At 36.5% G+C, this 15626-nt stretch overlaps 3 protein-coding genes across 3 annotated transcripts; 1 reads left to right on the forward strand and 2 right to left on the reverse strand.

The window, feature by feature from the left end:
• The first annotated feature begins 1708 nt into the window (after nucleotides 1-1708).
• Nucleotides 1709-3548, forward strand: LOC148166419 (uncharacterized). Its single transcript, XM_088049238.1, has 2 exons — nucleotides 1709-2617; nucleotides 2662-3548. Exons 1-2 carry the CDS (start codon nucleotides 2491-2493, stop codon nucleotides 3495-3497), a joined length of 963 nt encoding a protein of 320 aa, XP_087905364.1. The 5' UTR covers nucleotides 1709-2490; the 3' UTR covers nucleotides 3498-3548.
• A 2716-nt stretch (nucleotides 3549-6264) lies between these two features.
• LOC148166420 (guanylate cyclase soluble subunit beta-1-like) lies at nucleotides 6265-9571 on the reverse strand. The gene is made up of 12 exons (XM_088048528.1): nucleotides 9323-9571; nucleotides 9205-9278; nucleotides 9059-9159; nucleotides 8895-9013; nucleotides 8693-8848; nucleotides 8492-8645; nucleotides 7845-7999; nucleotides 7555-7766; nucleotides 7098-7506; nucleotides 6911-7048; nucleotides 6705-6862; nucleotides 6265-6655 (listed from the first exon to the last, which is right to left on the reverse strand). Exons 1-12 carry the CDS (start codon nucleotides 9569-9571, stop codon nucleotides 6523-6525), a joined length of 2058 nt encoding a protein of 685 aa, XP_087904654.1. The 3' UTR covers nucleotides 6265-6522.
• Nucleotides 9572-13681: 4110 nt separating this feature from the next.
• On the reverse strand, nucleotides 13682-15142 carry LOC148166421 (uncharacterized). Its single transcript, XM_088048946.1, has 2 exons — nucleotides 14922-15142; nucleotides 13682-14874 (listed from the first exon to the last, which is right to left on the reverse strand). Exon 2 carries the CDS (start codon nucleotides 14870-14872, stop codon nucleotides 13781-13783), a length of 1092 nt encoding a protein of 363 aa, XP_087905072.1. The 5' UTR covers nucleotides 14873-14874; nucleotides 14922-15142; the 3' UTR covers nucleotides 13682-13780.
• Between the last annotated feature and the right edge of the window lie 484 nt (nucleotides 15143-15626).

Here is a 15626-nt window from a genome sequence, read left to right on the forward strand (position 1 = left end):
TTACTCCATTTTTCGTATAATTCACCAACTTGTGGCCCACTTATCCACGTTGTCATCTCTGTTCATAAATAATAGAGTCTCTAGGGAACTTCCGAGGCGGTTTCACACGACCAATTACAAAAGTATACAATTAAGATGAAGAGAGGCGAGTGTATCTCACGAAAATGAAGAAAGCATGTGCGGAACCATACAACTGTGTGTTTATCTAATTACCATACTGACCTGGTTAGGAGACGTATTGTTACGAAGGTTCTTCAATGAGTTTACTCAAGTTTGGCTCGTGACAAAAACGAGACGTTCTTGGGCTCGAATTTACCCTTCATACTTACCGGAGCGCGCGATGTCCTCCTTGCGAGGAATCTAGAATGGGAAGGAAATTGATACCTTTCGCTAAAATTGCCATTACGTTTGGTGGAAATACAGAATACATTCCACGTTCATGAGGTAACATTAAAAATAATTTATCCGCCATTAATTAGCAAAATAAAAAAGATCAAATATGTAAATGCCACCTAATAATATACGTTTGACTATACTTTATCTTTTTTAGTTATAAGAATTATAACATATGCAAATGATTTGAGTGTGCTCAAATTCATTAAAAACGAATAATTATATTCTTGGTTGCATGTGTCGATACACATAATATCGCGTGTTTGCACTTTTTGCCTTCTCATTTATTTTTAGTCGGTGTAAGTTTTACTTTCATATTTTCATACAATTTAAAGAGCTCGTATGCGAATTATGTTGAGGTTTCGATTTTTTATTTGAAATAAATACAGTGCTGGCTACAAAGTCTTCGGGCAACGCATAATAATATGTGATTTTAGGGAAATTATGGGAAGAACTCGAGCTATTGTGGCTGGCACTCATCTAAAATCGACGTTCGAAGTTTGCGATCATGAAATATCTTGCTAAATTGACATATTTTGTTTATTTCTTTAAATAAATCATTCGGATTCTTAGCCACAAAAAGACCAAAAAACGATGGTGAAAACTGCATCTTTCTGTCTGTCGTAGCATCGGAGATATGGAACTTTGAAAATTTCGGAAAAAATCCACAGAAATAAATTTACATTCTAATTTGAGCTCTTAAATTTTTAAATTCAGAATACGTAATTTTCTGCATTTATTTTTTGGATTCTTTAGGTTTTTCTTTAGTTTTCTTCGATTCTTTCCATTCTTTCAGATTCTTATAAATTCTTATTTATTAATTATTTCAACCTTCAAATTTTGCATTTTTTCTTTACATTTTTAATTTTTTTAATAGTAACTTTTTGATTTTTTTCTATTCTTTTAACAACTTTTTGGATTTTTGCGTGTTCTTTGTATTTTTAACTTTTTCGATTTTTAATTGCTTAGAATTCTTTTGATTTTTTTTGAATTACCTACTTTGTTAATATTTTTTTGCGTCTTTACTTTTTTTTATTCTCTTATGTAATCCAACAGTTGGATTCTTCTAATCATTTAAAATCTTACAGACCTTAAGCATTATAGAATAACAGATGTTTAAATTTTTGAGAACTTTCTGATTCTGTTTTTTTAATCATTTCATTTAGTTTTTTTTTTATTTTTTTTATTCTTTTGACTACTTGCTTGGATTTTTGTGTGTTCTTTGTGTTCTTTCAACTCTTGAACTTTTTTGGATTACTTTGTTTCTATGATATCCTTTTGCGTCTTTAATTTTTTTTTTATTCTTTCATATAATACAGCAGTTGGATTTTTCTCATCATTTTAAATCTTACAGGCTTTAAGCATCATAGAATTTTCTAATTTTGTTTGAATTTCAACAAATTTTTAAATTTTTGAGAACTTTTGGACTCTTGCTTTTTTAATCATTTAATTTAGCTTCTTTGATTTTTCCTATTCTTTCGACCAAACTTTTTTGGATTTCTGCGTGTTCTTTGTATTCTTTCAAGTTTTCAGATTTTTTTGATTTTTGACTTTTTTTGTGTTTCATTTGCTTAGAATTCTTTTGAACTTTTTTGGATTACTTTGTTTCTATGTTATTCTTTTGCTTCTTTACATTTTTTTTCATCCTTCCTTGTAATCCAACAGTTAGATTTGTCTAATCATTTTAAATTTTACAGACTTTAAACATCATCGAATTTTCTAATATTGTTTGAATTTCAACAGATTTTTACATTTTTAACTTCTAGACTTTGAATTAATTTAATTTCATTATCTCGTCAGCGTTTTTTTCAGTTTTTGAATTTTTTTCTTCATTTGTTCCATTTTTAAGACACTTCAATTCTTTAGATTGGTTCTAATTCCATTTTAATTTCTTTAAATGATTTCTAGAATCTTAAAAATATTAAATGCTCCAAACCAGAAAACGCCGCAATATTTTTGGAATTGCGAGTAATTCCTGCGTCACTCGTTAATCCGGCAAGAAACCTTCCAACTTCCAAATCTAATAACAACCCCTCGCAACAAAGCCCACTTCTCTCCAACTCCCTCATTTAATTCTGTCAAACTTGTGTCACATCCATGGACTACCTCGTCAAATGCTACCTCGACCAATTCAACTCCAGCCCCCGCAACTCTCTCCACGACCGCCAAAACCGCCGCATGATGGTCACCTACATAAGCACCCTCATTGAAGCCTGCATTCAAGGTAAAACGTAGAATCTCGCACAGCCACCAATTGCATAATTGTAGGTATGAATTACGCCCAAGAAACTGCAGTACATGATGCAATCATTGCAATAATACGTTACCACGAAGATAACCGCGCCAAGAATGGTTCCGTATGCATGATGGGTCGATTCCACAATATCCTGTACGTGGCAGTGAAGGTGTGCTACGATTGGCAATTGAAAGACACAGGAACTGTTGTGACGCTCCTGGAAAACATTTATGTCTGCGAAGGAACGTTTGAAAGAATCTTCGTTGGGGCTATTTTCGGAAACAGAGCGCCTTATTACATCGCGGGGTGGAAAAGCGATTTTGATAGCCAAGAAGAGAATGTTAGAGCAATGGTCTACTTCATCGACCACGCAACAAATGGAGGGTTGGAGTTTGAAACTAAAACGGACCAAACTGTGAGATTCATCGACGTTCCGATGGAGAGTTGCGGGGGAGATTCTCCAACCCCTGCGAAAATCGCTCTTCAATTGGGGGTGCCCGATAAACTTCATATTCTTTTACGATACGGCGCTTCGGTTGATGACCATCAGATCGAGTACCTCCTCAAGAGATTAATGGAGTTTTGTCACGTTTACCCGTACAACATTGTTGCTTGTCTTCAGATAGTTCTGCGGGTGATTTCAACGATCCATTGCGAGAGGAGCGTTCTTATTGAAAATTATTCCGATTTGATAGATGATGCTATCATTCCTGTTACGCGATGCGGATTTCAAGTCCCGGAACTTAAACATTTATCCCGGTGCTGCATCAGGAGACGGTTATGGGAGAACTACCAGTTGCCCAACGGGATACTTGCGCTGTCGCTTCCAAACTCCCTCAAGAAGTATTTGGATATAATGCAAGATTAAAAAATTGTTGAGCTTGTTACTTATTGGAAATAAATGAGAATACTAAAGTGACCGGTTGAGCACCGAAAAGAACAGATCCTGTGGCAATAATCCGGGCGTGGGTGAAGCAACGTTCCGGTAAACCACTTACTGTCACCAACCGTTTCCGGCTAGATGTAGAATTGTGATAAGAAAATGGTGAGAGCACGTCGGATTTCGTGACACTTTCGGCAAAGATTGTGTAAGCGATTATGTTAGAATGTGCTAACTCGTTGATTTTATCACCTGCAAGGTTTACATTCAGCTAATTAATTTCTTCTGTTATGATTGAACAAAAGGCACGTGTCTTAATTTGAGAAATTTCGTTACGAAGTACTCCATTTTTCTTGGAGAATTTACTGGAATTTATTACCAACGCCTCTGTTTACTCTTTCAAGAAAAACAAACATTATAAAAATCCACCTCCGTGATTTGTGTCGAAAGATAATGAGAATGAAACACGATCAGGCTGATAAACCGATTTATTTCATTTTATGAGACATAAAATAGAACACATTTGCTCATCTGGCGCGTTTCGGTAATTTCCACGATCAACCAGATATTTAAAACCAGTCGAATAAATTCTTCGTTTTGAAATGTTATGTAAAACGGATTCTTAATATTCCAGATGGTACGGTAAATGAGGCATGTTACACAATGTCGTAACTGCATAACGCCATTAGGGAAGTTAAATCGAATATGAATTTCACTTTGATTTTAATCTCTCGACAGGTCGTAAACCAACTAAGAGCGATTTTATGTTGAGGATGTTTCAAGAAATCATTTTCTCTTGTTTGCCGATCTTTATGATCGGTGAACGTTAATTTATTGGCGGGATGAGTGCCTCTAAAAGCTGCGGGGGCGGCTGATATTACTCGTATATTAACAGTTTTTTTTTAATAAGAAAATTTCCCAAACTTCGTTCTAAAACCGTTTGATTCAAACTCGTTTCGTGTTAAAATTCCTCCAGCACCAGTGCGCCGTCAAGAAGAAGAATGTCGCTAATGTTGTGGTCCCTCTTGCGGATCTTTGTAAACAAATAAAACGAAGAAGTGGGACTGTACCTTTTAAGGTCGTCTAGATTCACCTCGCTGGGGTGTCGTTGGAAGAAGAATAGTTTCGAAGGTTAGATCTGAGAGGAGCCGGACCTGGAAATGTGCATGAAATTCGCATTAAAACGGTTTCAAATTAACAATAGGCAATTAAAAGGTTCACGAAAGTTGAGATTCAAAGTAATTAAAAAAAATAATGAAGAGTTCGTGTAGGTAAATTGGTTCGCAGTTTTTTTTTTATTTATTTTATCTAGAAGCGCTGTTTCTGTTGCGAATGCAACATATTAACAATTTACTGAGTTTCTCTACAAGAAGGTCAGCGTATAATTAGAAATAAATTTATGATAACATAATGCATATTCATAATAAATCTTTGTAAAATGATGCGTGGGAACTCTTCGCTTTAACGAAAATTTCACCAATTTATCTCTTTTTAATACCATAAAACCACTCCGACCTTTTTCCCGTCTATTGACTTTGAGCAGATGGAAGGAAATCACCGTGTCCACGACAGTCTGGCACTTTTGCCACTGTTGAACCTGTTTGGATGATCTTCAAACCCATTGTTGGACGTGCAGGACGTGGCTGCGCTCACCTTGGGCTCTGAAAAATCTCCGAGGATGTAATTAAATCGGCGTGAAAATGTTTTGTAAACATATCCGTGGAATATTTTTATAAAAGTAACTACTACATGCTTCAAGAAAGTGCAGATTGCGGAATTTTTAGAATTATGACACTCGGGCCATTTATGACAGATTAAAAAAGCTCTCAGAAGCTGTACTAGAAGTTTACGCAAGTTGCAGCTACGTGACGTTGAATACTATAGCGATATCAACCAGAAAAATTAACTATCAAGTCATAACTAAAAATGATTTAGAAGAACCCGACAGATGAAAGTGTAAAGTGATGTACTGTATCTTATCTAGTTTCAAATTTTTATGACCGCAAGGTATAAATCTGGTTTTATGTCTGTTTTCTTAGTCGACTTTTTTCGCTCCTGCAACAAAGTAAGACGTTCGATTACCAATTGCATGTTAAATAGAATGTCGAACAGAGCAATTTTTTCCTGTGCTTTTCCAATTACAGCCATCTGCTGTCGACGAGCGCTTTTCTTTTGGATCATAAAACACCGACCGCAGCTCCAATTTCAATCATGCTAATACGATTCAATCTTCGAAGATATCATTAAAACGGTGTCGATTTGTTTTAATAGAAAGCTCAGTGTTTCACGCATAATACAGATTTTCCGCTAATTACAATTTTTGCCCGCATGAAATGTTGCGAAAACTAGGAAGTCACACCAGAAGACAAAGTGGATTTCGACATCTGCACCAGAGGTGACGAGCTAAAGAGTAAATAGTGCGTTAAATGTGCGGAAGCGGGTTTTTCTTACTATTTGGGGATCTGAATCGTAAAGTTTTCTAGTCCGGGCCTGTCGGAATTGTTATGTATGAGGGCGCCATCTTCTGAGCAGTGCAACGAAAGGGCGAAGGTCTTCCTGTTATTTAAGAACCCAAAGAACATTTTTCTATTTTTAAATTTTCTAAAATTCTTTATTTGCAAACTTGTTGCCTCTTTGCCAGCTTTGTTACCACTGAAAATCCCCTGATAAATATCATCGATTTTCCCCCAAGCGCCTGCGTTGCTGAAACCGCAAACTGCAAAAATTTGAACGAATTGAAAGAAAACAAGATCGATTAAAACTAAATCGTTTATTTATCTCTTTGGTACAACAACAGTCGATAAAATACTAACTGACATGGATTTCTATTATGCGTGCTGACACAACCGCACGTTCAATAATAATTAAATTGTGTTTATAAGATTTAATATCATTACTTCAATGGGTGGCCACGTTAAAAATACAATGATACGTCTCTGGAAAAAAATCGTACAATCCAGTACTAAAACCAGCGGCTCATTTGTATTCAAGCCTGACCTGGTTAGCCGCCTCTTCACTGTGTTTCCTCAGGTTTGGCTCGCGACAAAAACCAGACGTTCATAGGCTCAGATTTTCCCTTCATGGTCACCGGGCCGCGGTACTCGAAGTGGAACTGCTCGTCGTAGTTGTCTTCTTTGCAAAGGAATCTAGAACAGGAAATTCCTAGCTTTCGCTCGAATTTTTTGGTTGTCTTACTTGTACGCTTCCTCGGAAACATTAATCCTCCCTGGCTCTCCCGTGGTCTCCGTCCGACTGGTCAAATTCACTGTGTTGCCGAAGAGGCAGTACCGCGGCATTCGATGACCAATAACTCCAGTGACGACCTCTCCGGAATGTATTCCAATCGTGATTTTCTGCAAATAAAAATGATCTAATCTGTGGAGAGGTTCGTGGGGATTTACCACAGGCTCGTCCTCGAAAAGAACGGATTTGCCGAGATCCATCATATCCAGGGCCAATTTCGCGATGTTCCGGGCGTGGGTGGAGCAGTACTCCGGAATACCACTCACCGCCATGTACTTGTCGCCGACGGTCTCCACCTAAAAACGAGTGGAAAAGTTCTTCGTGTCCTGAAGGAGCTAAATTCACCTTGTAGATGTTAGGATTCTGCTTCGGATCCGTCAAAACGTCGAAGTTCGTGTAGAGCTCATTAAGCATATTAACAATCTTCATAACACCCTTTGGATCCGTGTTGGCGGCGCAAAGCGCCGAGAAATTAACAATCCCGGAAAAGAGCAAAGTGACGCAGTCGTACCTCTTCGCCGGCACTGGTCTTTTATGCCTCAACTCATTCGCCACGCTAATGGGCAAAACCGAATACAACAACCCATCGGTCTTCTTCTTCTCTCTATCCAACTCCCGATAAGTCTGTTGCAACTTGTCGGTGAGCAACTCCAAGTTTCGAGTCAATTTGTAGTCAGCCTCGAATTGCTCGGACATGAGTACCAAATCGCGTGTGGCGTCATGGAGAGGAATGTCGCTGATGTAAAGACCCCTCCTGCGAATCCTCCGTGTAAACAAACAAATCGCACTAATAGGACTGTACCTGGTGAGATCGTCAAGATTCATCACGCTGGGATAGCCCAGGAAGATGACCAAATCGGTTTCTGGGACGTACAACATTTGCCCTTTGAGCCGGAGATAGCGATACTCCGGAGGAGCCAACACTTGCATCACCCCTGGGCGCGTTTTAAGCACGTAGATGGTGTTGATGTGAGAGAGGATGTTTTCGAAGGTCAGCTCCAGGTGGGGCCGCACCTGGGAATTGACAACAATGCAGTTTTTTCCGAAGAAGTTCATTACGTTGTAGCGAAGATTTTTTGTCTGCAAAATTACCGTGTCCAAGATGTCTGAGACGCGGCAGTTTGGCGAGGTGACTTTTGGAATCACTCTGGCCACTGTTGAACCTGTTTGGACGATCTTCAAGTCTCTGTCGAACATTATATGGAACGGAAAGACGCGACAGAACGTGGCTGCGTTCACCTTGGGCTCTGAAAAATTCCTGAAGATATAATTAAATCAGCGTGAAGTGTTTTGTAAACAAATTCGCGGAACCAGTTTTTCCAGAAGTGTTTGAAACTGAGACAAAAAGACGATGAAATTAATTTTTTTTCCATATATCTTTGTCTTCCCAATGAAAAACATCTCAGGAACGAGTCAAATTTTATTGCCTCAAGGTATAAATCTGGTTTATGAGGGCTCCCACGTCTTTTCTAACTTTTTTTATTGCATTTTTTATGTTTCCGCAATGAAATCCGACTGTTTTTGACGTTCCGCAGAAGAATTACCACTTGAATATTTTATAGAATGTCGAACAAAGCAATTTTTCTCAGCTGCTTTTCCAATCATCAACCACCTGCTCTCCAAGACCGATTTTCTTTCATAAAACGTGAACCGCAACTTCGATTTCAATCACTCTAACACAAAAATAATCTGAGATTAAAACGCTGCTATTTTTCTTAAGCGAAACCGCAAAATCGTACCAAGAGACAAAGTTTGGATTTCGTCAATTTCCGCGTTTTGGACTTTCCCAGGACCGGAAGCTTCAGTTATTAGGAATTGGACGTGGTCACTCTCTTCCTTAGTTTTGAGGATTTCGACAACGACTTCTGTCCCGTGCAATTTACTCGCGACGGTCTAAAAAACGAAGTGCATTAAATGTGCGGAAAATCGTCAAATCTCACTTTGACGATCCCAATGACAATGTGCTCGAGTCCGGGCCTGTCGGAGTAGTAATGGAGGATGAGAGCGCCATCTTCCGGACGGACGGTGCAACGAAAGGATGGAGCTTTCATTCCGGGGTACAGAGTTCCTAGGTGGTCGTGGAGGGCGTCCAGGTTCTAGAAGATTTTTTTTTTTGGAGCGAAAAAATTTTTGTTAGCTCACCTGAAGGAAATCCCTCGGAGTGGCGCCCAACACCTGTAGAATCTTATCAAACCCCGAGTCCTGGCAAAACTCGAAGAAAGTTTTGCCGAAGAGCTCTAGAATGGCATTGGCTGGGATCTCTACAACGACTATTAGAAAAAAAAAATTGAAAAAGTTAAGCGTACTTAAAACATCCACAGCCGCGCCAATCAAATTGTACGTCAACTCATCTTCGTAAATCTGGCGCACCAAGAAAGACCCTTCCATCTGAAGGTCCGCATTTTTCCTAAAAAAATTTCGGTACTTTTTATTTATTGTGGAATTTACTCACTTTATGGTCTCCCATGTTTCTTCGCCGAAAGTCTTCACCACCAAGAGTTCCAAAGCGTAGTTGACAAACCCGTACTAGAAAAAAAAATTAGGTTTAGCGACTCGTAGTTTTTTCGTACCATGACCAGTAAGCGTCTCTTGCAAACGCTGTTGCGTGTCTGCCGGCGTTGTAACCACTGAAAATCCGCTGAAGAGTGCCATCGATTCTCCCTGAAGCGCTTGCGTTTGCTGAAACGTACAGATGGCGCTATTTTGTCTGGTTTTATGTGAGATTCATAAAAAAGATTAAACGTCTTCATTCTGGTCTCGTAAACGTAACGATTTAAAGCACCAACGCCTGGGAGTCTTATTAATTGGATCCAGAGCATCGTTCACGCACTTCCGATTTAATTGGAAATCGTTAGTGTAAATTTCAGGTGAAATTGATTGATCAATATTTCATTAAGAATTCAGGAGATGTTTGATGCGAATCCCATTTGGAGGATGCATGACTTATCAACTTCCAGGCTGGTTTAAATTGGTTTAGACAGACGTATCAGGTACTGCCGGTTATGATTTAATTTATTTGAAATTGGAACACGCTTGCTGAAATCTCGAGTAATCCCTATTTTAATGGAGATTTTATAATCGCTTAATCTGTACCACGTCCCTCTCTTATTTGATAAGGAGTTGATTCTGAGCCCCCATTAAAACCGCGTTTGTTGAGGACTCCTCTCAGGAATTAACGAATATTCTTCTGTGTAACGATTTTAATTACGAGAAAAAGTATCACAGTGACCCTAATCCGCGATAAAAGCAAACGTTTTGTGTAAAAATTGAAGACTTCATAAAATATAAATTGTCTTTAATGGTTTTATTTATGGGATAAATCTGGGAACTCTGAAGGAAGTGATAAAAAGTTAGGGGAAATTTGTTATTATCACACGTAATCTACTTTTATTTATATCGTTTAGGACAATATTTATAGGTGTATCTGCACGAAAAATACGGTAGTTAATACTAAAAAAATACGGGGAAAATTATTATAGATAAGGTTCTTAACAGTCGGTACACATATGGAAACTTGTGTTATTGATTCGCAGGTGTGCAAATATTATTCTCGGATTGATGGTCAAAGCAATTGTGGGCGATGGGTATGTGAAACAGAGAAAATCCGGAAAATTCAACTGAATCAGAACCGGTGAACCTAAAATTTGTAAAGGCTTCAAATCTAACAGCATCTGACAAGCTTGTAACCGAAAAATCAAAAAAATTATCACTTAAAAATTTACGAAAATGAACTCTAAAAGAAACCTGAAAACCTGGAAGTTGAACAATATTTTATATTATTCCAGCGCTTTTTGCTACATCAACTGATTAAATTAAATTCAAACGATATTACGTTTGTTCTGGCGATGTTCCAAAGTCGCTTCTTTGTGGTGACTCTAGAGGAGGATTAAAGTTGGTGGAGGCCCTGGGCGCATGAGAAAATATTGAGTCCTTAAAAACGGACACGATTATCTTAAGATTGGTTTCTCGGATCTGTTGGAATTTTCCAGGTTTTCTTCAGATGTTCTAGATCTGCTTTTTTTTCGATTCTGAATGGCTCTATCTATTCTCTTTGGATTTTTTATACAGGGTCCGGCAACACTTGTGTCCACCCCTAAAATCGTCTTTAATTTTGAAGATAAAATTTTGAAACTTTGCATACGCTCATAGTTGACAAAGCTCTAGAAGCTGACTCAAAAATTTGTTTTTATCACGGTTTGGTTGGCGTTGCGACGCCTAAGAAGTATAATTTTTAGCGATTTTTGAGTCTTTGCGGAAAAATTCGCGAATTCAATTTTTTTTCAACATAACTGTGATACAAATATCTGAGTTTTTATTTTAAATCTAATGCAAATTGTGTTTAAAATTTGCGAAAAAAACACTGTTTTATCAAGTTAGTTTTCACAATTATGACAGCGCAGCGGCAAAGTACGTTTACACCAAAATTTTACAAGTCACTTCATTCACTCTTATAAAGGTTAATTTTGATTAACACGGGCATGTTGCACTTTATGGACACCAGAAATCATTAATTAACATCGACAAGACGACAATTTCACCAAGTAAGACTTTTGTTACAATCTAAAGCGAACCAAAGAATAGATGTCATTTGTGACACAAGATGTTGACAGATGGGTGTAAACGTAGTTTCCAATTTTGACGTAATAAAATTGGAAACTAACTTGATAAAACAGCATATTTTTCTCAAATTTTGAAGACAATTTGCATTGAATCTAAAATGACAACTGAGATATTTTTAACTCATTTATAATAAAAAAAAATAAATTAGAGGTTGACATCACAAACCCTCACAATTAACTAAAAATTACATTTTTAAGGCGTCGCGACGCTAAAACCATTAGTGATAAAAAACAAATCTTTGCGTCAGCTTCAAGAGCTTTGTCAACTGTTGAGAGTATGCAAATTTTTAAAATTTTATCTTTAAAATTGAAGACGATTTTGAGGGTGGACACAAGTGTTGCCGGACCTGTATACGTTATTCTGTAAATAAGTTCTGTATTTGTATCTACAAGTTTTCTTTAGATTTTTTTCAGATTCTTTCGATTGTTCTTATTAACTACAGATTCTCTTTATTTTCTATTTAGATTTGCATTGAATTATCCATAACTTTTCGTTTGATATTTTTTTGATTTTCATTACAGTCTTTATTTCCATTTAGGTTCATTTTTTTTCTCAGTTTTTTTTTTAGTTTTTTTTTAAAGTTTCTGAGTTCTCGGTACTGTTTAATTTTTCTAGATTGTGCTTAAATTCTTATTGATTTTTCTTTTTAGATTTTTTGAAAATTCCTTTTACATTTTCCCGAGATATTTTGGCGATTTTATTTAAAGAAACTTTACACTTAATTAATTTTTCTAAATTCTCTAAATTCTTCAAATTCTTCTTTAAATTGAAGCTGGAAAATTCTTCATCGAGAACTGAGATGTTTTTTGTATCGCCTAAATGTTCAGGTAAAATAAAAAAAACCGTTACGGTAATCAATAAAAATCCCGCTTTTCGAACAATTCTATGACTGAGCAAACTTATTAAGCAAGTTTAAACGAGTAATCTCGGCAAATTTCAAGGATATAATCCGAAAAAGACCCATTTTACAAGTATATCACATAAATTTTCGAAAATTTTGGTTCTATACAAAAAAAAATCTAAAATTCCATCCCGTTTTCTCAAAAATTTTGATATTTAACAAGGCTAATAAAGTAGTTAAATGTAGCATTTTCAGCAAATTTCAAAATTATTTTCCTAGAAATAACAGAGTTATGAAGATGTCTTTTCAATTTCAAAATCTCATGATATCCCAAAAAGCAAAATTTTCTTTCTCGTCCTTTCAGTAATTTTGTAATTTGGCTGATTTAACGAGCAAGCCTCAAGTAATAATTACCACAAATTTGAAAGTTCTAATACAACGAATAACTGAACCAACATATTTTGAAAACTTTTATTGTTATAATGTTATAAATTAATTCTTTTTTAAATTTGTATTTTAAACATTCCTAAGTTGCTATGGAAACAAAGCTATTCTAACATTCCGTATCGAAATGTATATTCAAGGACTGAAAACGAATACAAAAATAGCGAAAATAGCTTTGTTACAAGAACAAATTAGGAAAAATAATATAAAAACTTCGTTCATAAGGCCATTAAGGCAATCATCTATTATAAAACTTGGATTCGTGCCTTAAAATTTGCCTTATGAAACTCGGTGTTTTAATATACTATTTTAGATTTTCTTTAAATTTCTCTTGCATTTTTTTTAATTTGAATTAAAACTTCCTAAGTCGGTGCCTCTGGTTGCCTCTATGTTGAAAACAATTCTACAGCTCTGAAGAGTTCATCCCGGAATTACAGCACAACTGTGGAAAAAACAAATTGATTTTATCCCTCTTAACTTTGACTATGCGATGTCAGACGATTATTTTTGTTTTTCCAGTTTGCCAAGTATTCATCAATGTTAAACTTACTGTAAGATATCGAGGGATCACAGGAGAATACTTGATATGTTTTCAACCTTTTCGTTTGACCCTAGCAGTTTTTGTTGGTTTGATTTTTTTTGCACGCCGTTTTCCGATTCATATACGAAATAAATTATCCCATTTTTTTTTTATATTCCGTATGAAATTCAGATAAAAAAGACTAGGAAGTAATACATTGTATAGTTACATTCTTTCAACGGAAGTTTTGAAGAGTTGAGACTTTACTTTAACATTCAGTTGCAAAATCTCTCATTATTACGCTCGCATTATTTGGGATGTGCTAGTTTCAAACAAACATCCTCCATTGTTATTTGATAGAGTTGGCATTACTGGCATTGGTCCAACTTTATGTAATCGTTAAAAGCAGGATTCTAATTCTAATGAAGCATGAAAAAGTTTAATTGAATACCTGGCGATAAGTTCAATACTTTATTGGACAAAAAATTCTCGCATTTTACAAATCATTTTTTTCTCTACACCTGCTCTTGAACTGATCAACTTTTTTTTTACTTTTTACACAAAAAACACACAAAGTTTCATCAATATTTTATTCCGAAAAATCTAACAAAATGCAACAGACCGTTTCGTGTCCTCCTTGGCCACTTTAAGAAACTGATCAAAATCAACGGAATGATTAAGAATAATTTCGGTGCAAGCAATCCCAATGACATTCTGCACATGATATCTTCCCACTGTGTTAACCACCTGGACGTGCATCTTCTTGAAGTACTGAATAGTGTTAATCAAATGAATACAAGAAAGCAAATTATCATCGATTCTCAGCGTCTTCAAAGTCGGAACATTCTCATGAATCGAATTCGCGTCTAAATAATAAATTCCGTTGCCACTAATATCCAGCGTCGATAAGTGGTTAAAAGGTATCAAAATATTCCCATCGAACGCCGAAACTGAATTATTTGCAAGAACTAAACTGTGCAAATTCGGCAGTCCCGAGAAGGTCCCAATCGTGAACTTGGCCAACTTATTATTCCCCAAATTAAGCTGTCGTAGAGTGTGGAGATGTTTAAACACCCCCAGAGCTAAATGACAAATCGTGTTGTGTTCCAAATTTAAAACTTCCAAGTTTTCCAACCCGACGAAAGCGTCTTCGTGTATCGTTTTGATTAGATTCCGCGACAGGTCAAGGATTAAGATTCCTAGCGACCCTTCAAACGCTTCCTTTTCGAGGGTTTTAATTTTGTTGTTGCTCACAAGAACGGTGTTCGCTTCTAGATCGTTTAAGAAACCCGGAGCGAGGTTCCCGAGCTGGTTGTTTTCCAAATGCACTTCATAAACTTGGCGGAGTCCCCAAAATGCATCCGGTGCGATATCGCGAATATCGTTGTTTTGTAGGTATAGATATTGCACATTTGTTAAGCTTGAGAAGGCTTTTGTGGTTATCAGTCTTATTCCACTTTCGGAGGCGTTAAACGAGACGAGATTGTTCGAATATGGGAACGTCTCATTCGTAAAAATTCTGATGTTGCAGTCGACACATTTTAAATGATAATTTCCATAGAAAACATTAGGAAAAGCGCCGTAAATTTTCCTGCAGAAATAGGTTTGGATGTCGTGTTTATATTCACAGTCCTTTGGTAATTCTTGCGGAAAAACTCCCAGGATCAGGCTTCCAAGCAGAAGAAAACGCTTCATGGCTAAAACTACGCATTACAACACTATTATTTCAGTTTAGTACACAAACCTTCGTCTTCGGTCAAACAAAAACAAACTAAACTTCACGTTGCGTTATTATTCTCATTGACGTTATGAATTATTGAAAGTGTTTATTGTCTTTTTGAATAAGGTCATGATTTCGACATTTCCGACAATGGTCATGAATTTCGTATTTATGTGTATTGAGTGTTACGTTTCTTAGAAATTTTGCGACGACAATGTTAAAAGTTCAGGCGTGTGGTAAACAATAATAACGTTCTTCCGGCGGAGCGCCAATTTTTTCATTTAGACGAATCAGTTCAAGAACGCGCGAGTTTTCACCTTGTTATCATAAAAATATGTTTCGCATCCGCCACGTACCGGGTGTTCCACGAATTGTTGATCATATGGGATTTTAATTTTATTTTAAACTAGACAACACGATGATTACACTTCAATTCTCACCATATAAGCAACCCAAAATGCGTTTTTTTCTCTTTTTTCTTTTTCTCAAGCTACTACTGAAAAAATTCCCAATGTTCGGCAATCCGTGGAACACCCGGTAGAATTTTTTATCCTTTGTTTACAACAAGAGTTGACTAACAAAGTTTTGTTTGACGGGTTATGCACTTAAGAAGCCTTGGCTTCGCAAACTTATTGAAGTATTCCTGTATAATCGGGGAACTTTCGAACAAGTAATTAAGTAGCGATTATAATTAATTTGAACAAGTGAATGTCATTAGCGCTAATTAAT

This window comes from Gnatocerus cornutus, unplaced genomic scaffold (assembly GCF_029298725.1).
Source record: "Gnatocerus cornutus isolate USDA-ARS CGAHR unplaced genomic scaffold, icGnaCorn1.1 ctg00000023.1, whole genome shotgun sequence".
Taxonomy (NCBI): domain Eukaryota; kingdom Metazoa; phylum Arthropoda; class Insecta; order Coleoptera; family Tenebrionidae; genus Gnatocerus; species Gnatocerus cornutus.